Source organism: Zea mays, chromosome 4 (assembly GCF_902167145.1).
Source record: "Zea mays cultivar B73 chromosome 4, Zm-B73-REFERENCE-NAM-5.0, whole genome shotgun sequence".
NCBI classification, from domain to species: Eukaryota; Viridiplantae; Streptophyta; class Magnoliopsida; order Poales; family Poaceae; genus Zea; species Zea mays.
In genome coordinates this window covers 242,271,978-242,282,474 of record NC_050099.1, presented here as the reverse complement: position 1 = coordinate 242,282,474, position 10,497 = coordinate 242,271,978, and the positions used below count along the sequence as shown (strand labels likewise).

The 10,497-nt window shown below is 43.3% G+C and overlaps 2 protein-coding genes across 3 annotated transcripts; one reads left to right on the top strand and one right to left on the bottom strand.

The window, feature by feature from the left end:
• The first annotated feature begins 621 nt into the window (after nucleotides 1-621).
• LOC100193411 (Zinc finger CCCH domain-containing protein 52) lies at nucleotides 622-3,444 on the top strand. 2 transcript variants are annotated; one of them, NM_001352768.1, is made up of 3 exons: nucleotides 692-831; nucleotides 1,369-1,429; nucleotides 2,243-3,444. In NM_001352768.1, the coding sequence occupies exons 1-3, from the start codon at nucleotides 759-761 to the stop codon at nucleotides 3,183-3,185; spliced, it is 1,077 nt and encodes a 358-aa protein (NP_001339697.1). In that variant the 5' UTR covers nucleotides 692-758; the 3' UTR covers nucleotides 3,186-3,444. The 2 variants fall into 2 exon arrangements, with proteins under 2 accessions (XP_008676550.1, NP_001339697.1); XM_008678328.3 differs by lacking the exon at nucleotides 1,369-1,429 and having other exon boundaries at nucleotides 622-831; nucleotides 2,243-3,417.
• Nucleotides 3,445-4,894: 1,450 nt separating this feature from the next.
• On the bottom strand, nucleotides 4,895-8,775 carry LOC100276605 (Non-structural maintenance of chromosomes element 4 homolog A). Its single transcript, NM_001150354.2, has 7 exons — nucleotides 8,372-8,775; nucleotides 8,176-8,256; nucleotides 6,693-6,933; nucleotides 6,484-6,580; nucleotides 5,934-6,147; nucleotides 5,756-5,847; nucleotides 4,895-5,341 (listed from the first exon to the last, which is right to left on the bottom strand). Exons 1-7 carry the CDS (start codon nucleotides 8,469-8,471, stop codon nucleotides 5,108-5,110), a joined length of 1,059 nt encoding a protein of 352 aa, NP_001143826.2. The 5' UTR covers nucleotides 8,472-8,775; the 3' UTR covers nucleotides 4,895-5,107.
• Between the last annotated feature and the right edge of the window lie 1,722 nt (nucleotides 8,776-10,497).

The following is a 10,497-nucleotide window of genomic DNA, read 5'->3' as shown; positions in this document are numbered from 1 at the left end:
TGAGGAGGGCAACGTCTCGTGTTTGGCTGGTGCATCAGCTCTGCAGGACCTCCTGCTGCGCCAGCTCCCTAGGGGACCTTAGCAGTTTTCCTGCTGGTAGTCGTTTTTTGGTCGGGTTGTTACCTTGTGTGTGTGGTGTGTTGTGTTATTGGCGGAGGGGTCTCGGCCTAGGGGCCTTTGTATTTAGGGGTTGACAAGTCTTGTCTCTCCTATGTTCTTTTTTTCTTCTTAATATAATGACACGCAACTCTCCTGCGTTTGTTCAAAAAAAAGAGACTCTGGATAATAAATACAGCTAAAAGGTAATATGTATAGTGAGTCGTGAAGAGACAATCGTTCTCTTGCATTTTTTTCATTTAGCCCTTTAAAAACCCTTCAAAAGATTACATATTATGGTTAGTTTGGCAACCACAAGTTTCCGTAGGATTTTAATTTCCCAAGAAAAAATAAACTAATTTCTCTTTAAAAACGAAAAATCCTTGGAAAACTGTGATTTCCAAATTAGCTCTTAAATGGTATTCTACATGCCCTTAGACTTTAAGAAAGTAAGATCCAAACAAACAAAAAAAATCTTAATAGATATTTTTTAAAAGTTTATGGACTGGATTGATATAACCGCACAAGTTAAAGGACCTACATACACATTACTCATAAAAAAACGGAACGCAAGACCGCAAGGCGCACGCTCCTGGGCGCCGCTGTTCGCAACCCAAGCAGTAGCCGAGCCAACGAAGGCGTGCGAGCGGAGGCAATCATACATGGACGGCAGCCGCAAGAGGGTGGACGCGGAAGACGTCAAAGGGGATTCCACCGGCGGGAAGCGATTGCGAGGTGAGTGGGGCGGAGCCTACCCTCGCTCTGGTCGCGAATCCCGCTCATCTCGGGATGTGTTTTCTCGTTTACGGGAACTTTTCTTTGCTGTGTTAGGGGGTTTCAGGGAACTTGCCTGATTTGGTGATCAGGCCGAATCTGGGGGTTGTTGATTGGTGAAACGAGAATCGCCTAGTTCCCCCAAGTTTCTTGAACTCGGCGTGTAACTTTTCGTATCTTTGAAATCTTGTATAATTCGGGGTTCGGGTTAGGCATTGGGCTTATTTGTTGCATTTTAGCCTGAATCGTTCATATAACGTGCGGGTCTTCTGTTTCGATCACAGAGGTTTATGAGTTTTTTCTTTTTTCTGTTAGCTTGTTGTGTCTGCTGTCCAGTCAATAATTTAGCCACAGATAAACGGAAAGTGCTATTTGTGTTTTTAATTAATGCACTATGCTGATGTAGACAAGGCCTCATTAATGTTCATTTTTTGTATACCGAGATTAGTAAATTAGCAACATATTAACCTGGCGCACATAATTAATTTGATGTAACAGCATCGGAGTCATTTCAAAGTGGCGTAGGAAGCAAAGTGAAGCTATGCACCAATTTTTTCAGGTTATAATCCAACTTAAAATCAACTTCACCTGGTAACATCATTCTGCATAGCTGCTTTTTTTCAAATTAAAATTTGCTTGCCTTTATTGTAACAATATTTTATTGCTAACAGAGTAGTTAAGTAATTGTGCTACAGGTTCTCCTAATCCAGCTTAAGAACACTGCTGGAGTAAAATTGGAATGCACATGAACCTTTGAAAGATGCAACAACAGTACGAGACAATAAGGATATGTAACCCTTTTCAGATGAACAATCAGTTGCTGTCATGATGCAGCTTGGTCTGCTCAAATTGAGAAAAATAAGTTTACTTGGGAACTGCAATGGAATACCCATCTTGAAATTGTGCCACCTATATCTTTACCTACTTACAAAATTTTTCTGACATTTGGTATCTGCAGGGACAACTTTACTACCTTGTAGTTTGAAACTATTACCTGCATAAGTATCTGTTCTGATAAATGTTCACTGCCTATATTTATGATATTACTTACATCAGTACTAAATTTTAACCTTGGGATCTAGACACATGGTATCAATGTCCGTAAGCCCGCCATCTGAAATATAGTTAGCCCTGCATGTTATTTTCACAGCACGCCTAATGTTTGTGCTGTTTTTGTATTTTTGCTAAATGCTAGGTCATGTTAGATTTTCTTCAAATATCTCTAATGTCCATCCATATTGGTACATCATATGTTCCTCGATTTTCACATTTAAGAATGCTGCTTAATTTTTGTTATCATCGTTTGTAATTATACATTCAATATTTAGATGGTTCTTCTGTTGCTTATCCTGATAATATTCTCATCATGCAGTACTTATGGTTGTCCCTTTGGTGAGGGCTGCCATTTTGTCCATTACTTCCCTGGTGACTACCGGGCCGTTTCAGAAATGACCAACCTGGGTGGCGCAACAATCGCACCTCCTGGAGGAATGATGATGGATGGGCCACCTACACCCATCGTGAAGACTCGCTTGTGCAACAAGTACAACACTGCAGAGGGATGCAAATGGGGGGACAGATGCCACTTTGCACATGGTGAAAGTGAGCTTGGCAAGTCTATGATGGACAACTATATGCCACCCCCCATCGGACCACCACCAACCGGTTATTTTGCACCTCCACCTATGGCACCTCCACCTATGGCGCCTCCACCCATGGCACCTCCACCTATGGCACCTCTACCTATGGCGCCTCCACCCATGGCACCTCCACCTATGGCGCCTCCACCCATGGCACCTCCACCTATGGCGCCTCTACCTATGGCGCCTCCACCTATGGCACCTCCACCTATGGCACCTCCACCCATGGCGCCTCCACCCATGGCACCTCTACCTATGGCGCCTCCACCCATGGCACCTCCACCTATGGCCAACCCTGGTTTGGCCACTCCAGCTAGCTTCGGCGCTTATGCCACGGCCAAGATCAGTGTCGATGCGTCCCTTGCAGGTGGCATCATTGGGAAGGGTGGAGCTAACATAAAGCAAATATCTTCCGTCACAGGGGCCAAGGTGGTCATTCAGGAGGACCGCCATGAATCAGACACCAGCTTGAAAAACATTGAGTTTGAGGGCACCTTTGATCAGATCAGGAACGCTAGTGCTATGGTCATCGAGCTGATTGTTAGCATCAGTGGCATAGGAAGCAACTTCAAGACCAAGATGTGTGAGAACTTCGCAAAAGGGTCATGCTCTTATGGCGGCAAATGCCACTTTGCCCATGGTGAGAGTGAGCTGCGCAAGCCTGCCGCTGCTTGAGATCCATGCCCTGTTTCTTACCTCATAGTCATTAGTCAATGTAACTCAAAACTTGGCCTCTGATGATGGATTTGTTGGCTTCTTTAGGTCTACGCTAATGAATTGCTGGCTTCAGGCCTACTACTAAATTTGCTGACTTCTTTAGTCCTTCGCTGTTGGCCAACTAAATCTGTTTTCTGCGTTTGTTCTTGAATGTTCTCCTATGATCTAATCCTCTATTTAGGTTCAACCAGAGAAGTGTTGATGCTGATGATTTGCATAGGTATCTCTGTGTGCCAGGCCAGAACTTGTGTCTATTTTGTTATGGTCGTTTCCAACTGTTAATCATAGGCCCTCTTTAGCAAAAGAAGCCAGACTGCAGCCTCACTCTACGTTAGGCTGGAGACGCCACTGCAGAGCTTCGATTGCAATGTGAATGTGTTGTCGTTTCATGCGGAGCCGTTTGGTAGGGTTTCACATTGAGCTGCGGAGTTGGAGCTGAAGCCACTGAGAAAAAAAAAATCTTGCGAAAGAGGCCCCTAAATGTTGCCAGAACTTCTGTTTTGTTCTGTTGGTTTATGCGGGTGTTGGTTCTGTTCTGTGGGTTGCTAATTCTTGCATGTGTACGGTAAATAACAAATTTAGGGGCTAAACTGTTTAGATATCTTCATCTAATTTTAGCAGCTAACTAATACTTATATTATAGTGCAAACACCCCCATATTCCCTAAGCTCGAGGATCCGCAAATCAGCCACCCTGCCGTTTTTGTTGGCACAGCTGCTGCCGCCTGCTAAGCTTGCCGCCGCCAGATAAACTTGGACTTGGGCAAGGATTCACAAATCAGCCTCAGGCTGCCTCCATATCCATAGAAATGTATTGGATCGGAAATTCCAAAACCTCCCTAGACTAGATTTTGCTTCTATAGCCTATAGGATGCATCAGCCAGATATATCTAGGTCGTAGTCGTAGCCACGTGTGATGTGTCTAGGGTTTTGAAAATAGGCCGATCTGTTGGCTAGATTTCGCAAGACAAAAGTATGCAGTAATTACGCTGACATGGTTTGAAAAGGCACAGGATTAAAATAGTAAAATGTGTTGTGTACATGGAACTCTTCAAATGATTTTTTTGTAGCTTTGACAAGGGCTCCTCAGTTAAATTGATGTTGACTTGTGCAAGTATAGAAGAACCGGTGTATACTAACCAGGGTTCACGATTTCGTTTGGACTGTTCCGAATTTCGTTTTGTTAACCAAATTTTTACTTTTGTATTTTTATGTTTTGGATCAAAATCCATTTAAAACCGAAATTTGTTTTTCGGGTAGTAGCGAAAACGAGAAGTCCCAAAATTCGGTGATCTCGCCCGAGAAAGTAAACCCTGATGCTAACTCACAGCTCTGTGTTAGAGAATTATATTCATGTGCAGCTCACAAGCTAAAAAACTAGCTCAAGCTGTTAACGAGCGAAGCCAAGTTGAGCTGAACTTTTAACTCATTTCTTAAGGTTGTTTGTAGTAGATCATCTATATGGACGTCCATAATATTGTTTTACAATGTAAGTTGTAATATTTACAAAATGAAGTTTAAAATAAGAGATAGGATGAGTAAGCTATGACAGCCTAACAAGCTGACCCGAGGCACATCTTGCCATGATAATAAATGAGTTAATGACCCAGACCAGACCGAGCCAAGCTAGCTAGTTACACTCAGCCCTACAAACACCATTCTGTAGTTGCAAGATGTGACCAGAACTTCAAACAATTTATAATTACAGCTCTACTCCGCTGGCACAACTGGAAGTTCAGATAAGCACGAGCTGTGCCAAGAACAAGACAGCATGGCACAACAGACCTAGTGAAAGACACGTTACTCAGGCTCAGGCAATTTTTTGCATACAACACAAGCCAGGTTGCCTGCCTACACTACTCATGCCAAGCAATTGCTAGGTCAATCTTGATTCCTGAAAAGGCGCCTGCGCTTAGACGCTTGGTTCTCTTCAGGAGTTTCCTCGACTACATGATCCTGCAAGACCAATCCTCGGTTCCGGGTGAGTTTCCTGATGGGCGTTATTTGCGCACGTGCCTCCAGATTTGGTTGGTCGTTTTCTTCGTTGCAAAGATTGCTCTGGGAAGTCCTGTGTGGCAACAGCTCTTCTCCCTCTGTAACAACTTCTTTCATAAGCTGTGGTTGGAATAAAAAGAGGAGGAAAATTCAGATTATGTGAAGTTCATGCATACAAATAAGACTAAACAATCTATTCCCACACCATGTACATGTAGGAATTTCAAGCCTGTTCACTCTTATAGTTTCTTCAAATTCTCTTGCAAGCAATGGAAGCATGCTTGAATGGTTAACACATGGTGACCTGAGCAGATGACTATGATGTTTTCCTAGTACCATAGTAGCCTCTTTACAACTCTAGACCATTGGTACTCAAAAGGGAGAGCAGTTGAATATGTTAAGCTCTGTTTTCAGTTGCATTCCCTAAAACTTTACTCACAGACCAACTCCAGGCATGGTGCTGAATAAGGAATATCCAGATTCAATATATAAGGCTTCGCTGACAAATACAAATGTAATAATTAGAAACTATACCTTCCAGTCCTTGAAGTCAAATCTAAAAACAAAATGACTGTATGAGACTTCTCCTGAGGCTATAGCGCTAGCAGCAGGTGCATTCCTTGGCCCTGTTCAAGATCAATAATATTGGGTTAGAAACATTCACAGCATAATATAACTTAAACACAAAAGCAAAAGTGAACAAAGTACTTACGTACTATATGCCCGCTATCATCTACAGTTATTTCCACCCTACCATCTTTCACTAAGAAAGATAGTGCAAAAACATTTTCAACTGTTTGGGCAAAGGAAAGCCTATTCAACACAAGGTTTTCCAATTTTGCGCTCTTCTTTCGCCTGAGGATATCAAACATAACTAAGACATTCCTGTCAGTGTCTGTCTTTACTTCCTCTGAAGACTCAGCAAGCTGCATTTGAAAAAACATTATGTGGTTGGAAGTTAGCAGTAAAACAGCCAGTGAGTCTAGTGACTTATAGATAATGACAAAGTTCTAGGAAATTCAAATATATGATTCAAATGCATATGAAGGAAGAACTGAGAATATGAATTGTACTACCTTTAATAATATTTTGCTTTAATTAAAAAATTGTGAACTAAGAATTACAAAGCAGAACACCAATCATGAGTACAATGCATTGAAGTCAAAGGCAAAGGAAGACCTAAAGGAAATCATGATTTCACATTTTCACTTAACTTATACTGTATGAATGTATGATTTACATCATGATAAGCATGTGGCTACCTCTTCAGGACAGGTATTTTCTGTTGGCCGTGCAGTCCGTTTCCTACCAACAGCTACAACTTTCCGTTGCTTTACTTCAGTATTCATAGGACCAAGCCTGAAAACATTAACACCATGCACAGGTTAACTCATTTGATAGCAGAAAAGGTGGGCCAGGGTGTCCGTGCATACAATGTTAAGTGTTGTTGAAAAGAGAGGGGCTTCATTACATGGTACAGCATCCAGGCACAGGCCTGAAGATATGTGAAACAGAAAGCCCAAGATCACCCCATCGTAATGAGACAGACTCATCATCATGATTCCCTTGCTGCCCAAACTTCTTGAGTAAAGCTGTTATGAAATCAGAAGGGCTGATTCCTTCACTTGAGTGGGACCTCACCGAAGTTACCAAAGTGTTTGTAATGCCAAGCAGAGCTTCTGCATCCGCTATTTGCTCCCTAGGCCTCTGCACTGCAATGCAGAAGGACACTCTTATTGTGTGTTCGAATATAGATTAGTTTTTGCATAGTTAACCAGCAAAGCATAGTAAAACACAGCATTTTCCCTAACAATCAATAACCAAGTTGGCATACAACAGTGGTCCCTAATATATTGTCTTACAATCAAATGATACACCCATTTTTGCCATAAGATGCAATTATAAAGGGCGTACCCAGTGCCGTAGGCTTCCCGCACTGTGCGGGGTCTGGGGAAGGGTATCTTTAAGCGCCAAGCCTTACCCGCATAATATGCAGAGGCTGGGGCTCGAACCCGGGACCTTCCGGTTACAGACGGTAGGCTCTACCGCTGCACCAGGCCCGCCCTTCCCATAAGATGCAATTATACAAGGAATAAACTTAAGTGTTGACTGTTGAGCAGGAAAATATATCAACATGTGCCAATTAACATGGAAGAACAACAAATACAAATTGCAGAGACTGTATACAGTACATATGTGTGTCCATGTTACATGTATTTTATAAATCTATCTAAAACTAACAGAAGAATATTAAGATAAGTTGTTGTAAAAAATATTTATGCTAGATTACACATCTAAGAGAGGCATCAAAGTCTATAGATTATACTTAACAGTTCTCTGCTATTGCTATATACTGACGCTCAATTAAGTATTTGCAACAAAATGGCATCTAGTAGATTTGAAATAGGAATATGAATAATACAATACCATCACCAAGATAACAGACTGACAAATGAGTTCACAAATATCCAAATATTTCAAATTCAGCGTGAATATCAACAGCTATTCTTGATTAGGGAACATGCATTTTGAAGGTCTAGAGTGAATCTATCTGTAAGCTGGTTAATCTTGGTCCCACGTAAGCTACCAAAGCATTCAGATTGAGTGGGGCACTATTGAAAGGAACAAAAGCAAACAACTTGTGGGCTAGCGGAAACTGAGCTTGTTAACAATTAAAAAGAAGTCCAAAGAAAGCAGTTCCATTCAATTGAAGCCATTTTGTACCCTACTTCTGATGTTATTGTTCCTAAAACATGCTGCAAACACCCCAGAAAACATTTTTACAGTAACCAGGCACACCATTGAAATGGTAAAAACAATTCCTAAATCGAAAATCATGCAGCAAGTCCAAGCAAAAGTTTTTCACCTCACGACTCTTCAAAGTTCAACACACTTGCTTTCTGAAATGGAAAAAAAACGCAGTCGTTCACAAGCAACAGAGAGACGATGCTTACCGAGCTCGTGTAGGCAATCCACCTGCTGGATGATGGCTGTGAACCTGTCCGAATCCGCCCTCGACATCTCATCCCGCTCATCTGCGCACAAACAAGACTCCCTCAGAGGTCAAAACCACACCCCAAACCCGAAATGGACCCAAACCCGGTCGAGCCGGAGCGGACAAGACAAGAGAGAGCGCGAGAGGCCGCCTACCGCTGATGATGTTCTTCACGGCGTGGTACCGCGACCGCAGCATCCGCCGCTCCACCGTCCCCTGCCGCTCGCCGCTGCTCTCCCCCGCGGCCCCCGCCATCGTGTTACCAAACTTACAGCCAAACCCTAGGCCTCGAGTCCCAGCCCTAGCCGCGCGGGGTGGCTGCGACGTTGAATGACCGGGTTGGCAAGGGAACCAGACGAGGGCGCGAACCAGAGCGGGCGGGAATCTGGGATGTGCGAAATTTTTCGGGCAGCCGGAGTGCCGTGCCGAGCAGAAGATGGAAGAGGCCGCGGGGATTTGAAATCTTCCCGAGGAAGAGGGCTGCCGTGCGCATTGCGGCGACCCGCTCCTATAGTTACCGATTTCAACAATTACCCCTCTCGTCTCTCCGTATTTGTGCCTTCTTTTCATTTTTAAATGTCTCCCTCTCATCTCCCGCTATTTGTATCTTCTATTCATTTTTAAATATATCTTTTATTCCTCCTCTTTGACCTCCTCTCCAACAATTCCTCCTATTCAGTCCCTTTATATTTTATAAGTGTGATATTTGATTTTTATACATCAATTTTTAAAGTTAAAAAATAGTACAATATTTATAGTGTCATAATACACATTGTTATCTGTTAATTAAACTTAAAAAGTTAATTTCACACTGTCGGAGAGAAAATCTCCGGCCGAGTGGCGGAGTGCATCCGCTATAAATCCTAAGATGAGGAGGGGCCTAAGCGTTTTGCTCGTTAGTTGGAAAATGGGAAGAACACAAGAACACACAAGGATTTAGAGTGGTTCGGGCCGCCAGAGCGTAATACCCTACTCCACCGTGTGATGTATTGCTTGAGAGTTTGAGTTGCCTAGAATCACTTGGGTCTAAGTGAGCCTATCTGCATGCCTCCCCTTTTATAGTTCAAAGGGGGCATGTACAAGGGTTCTGAGCCCCGACAAGTGGGCCCAGAGACAAATGGAAGGATGGAACTACTGCTTGCCCGACCCATGTAATCTCCGTGCACCTTGATATCCGTAATGCGTTCAGTATAGATATCTTGCTGCAGCGCCCTCGGTAACGCGCGAGTCATGATGGGTGCGGCGCATGCCACGACGTAGGTATACTGTTGGCCAACGGGAATAGCCTGACACGCCGCCTGCAGGGCCGGCCCTGAGGGTGTGCAGGGTATGCCACCGCTCAGGGCCCCCAAGGTCCGTAGGGCCCCCGTTTATCTATCTTATATCCAAATACATATACGATAAATTTTTATTCTCATTCTTTTGTTGCGTCTCTTTTATTTTCTATCAATCATCTCTTCGATATCGCGCAACAGTCTGCTTAATGACAAATACTAAAATTGACGTGGGAAGGACTGAAGGTGTTGTACACCTGTGCCTGTCGCGTTGCTTAATTCTATCCACCGGAGGGCCGACCCTAATAACCTACATTGTTTAATCCTAGTTTAGTTTGCTGAACTTTGTTTTCAGAAGATTTGCTCTAATATATTTAGATTTGGTTTACTATGCATTTTAAGGTTTATGCTAGTTTGACAAATTAAAAGTAAAAATACTCTCTCAAAAGTCAAAACAAATGTAGAGTTATATTACATAATTTGTATAATTTTATGACTCATAAAATAATGTAACAACGTCTACAGTCATATCATTTTGAATAAAATTGTGTAAATCTTTAACTTCTTTTATTTTTCAGATATTATTTAAAAGTTGAAAAAATAGCAGACTCAAATTTTCGTATAAGGCCTCCGTATAAATTTCCGCTTGGGGCCCCCGAAATGTCAGGACCGGCCCTGGCCGCCTGTAAGATGGCTTGGGTGCCGCCTGCCAGTTGAGTGGACAGGGCGCATTAAATGCTGAAGGGGCACATCGCCTGTCAGCGGGGTAGTCAGACGGTGCGTCCTTTCCACAATAAATGCAAGGGCAGCGCGGCTCAGCGGCCTTACGTCAGGCGTATCCCACATGCTCACGTCATGCATAGTAGGCTCCTTGACTACACCAGGTCTCCGCCTGGCCAGGGAATGGGAACGTTGTGCGGACAGGTTCGCATCAAGCTGGATCTGGACACATGTCGTCCCTGGACCCCTTCCTGGGCAGGGTCCGGGTATTCCCTGCCCCAGAATCC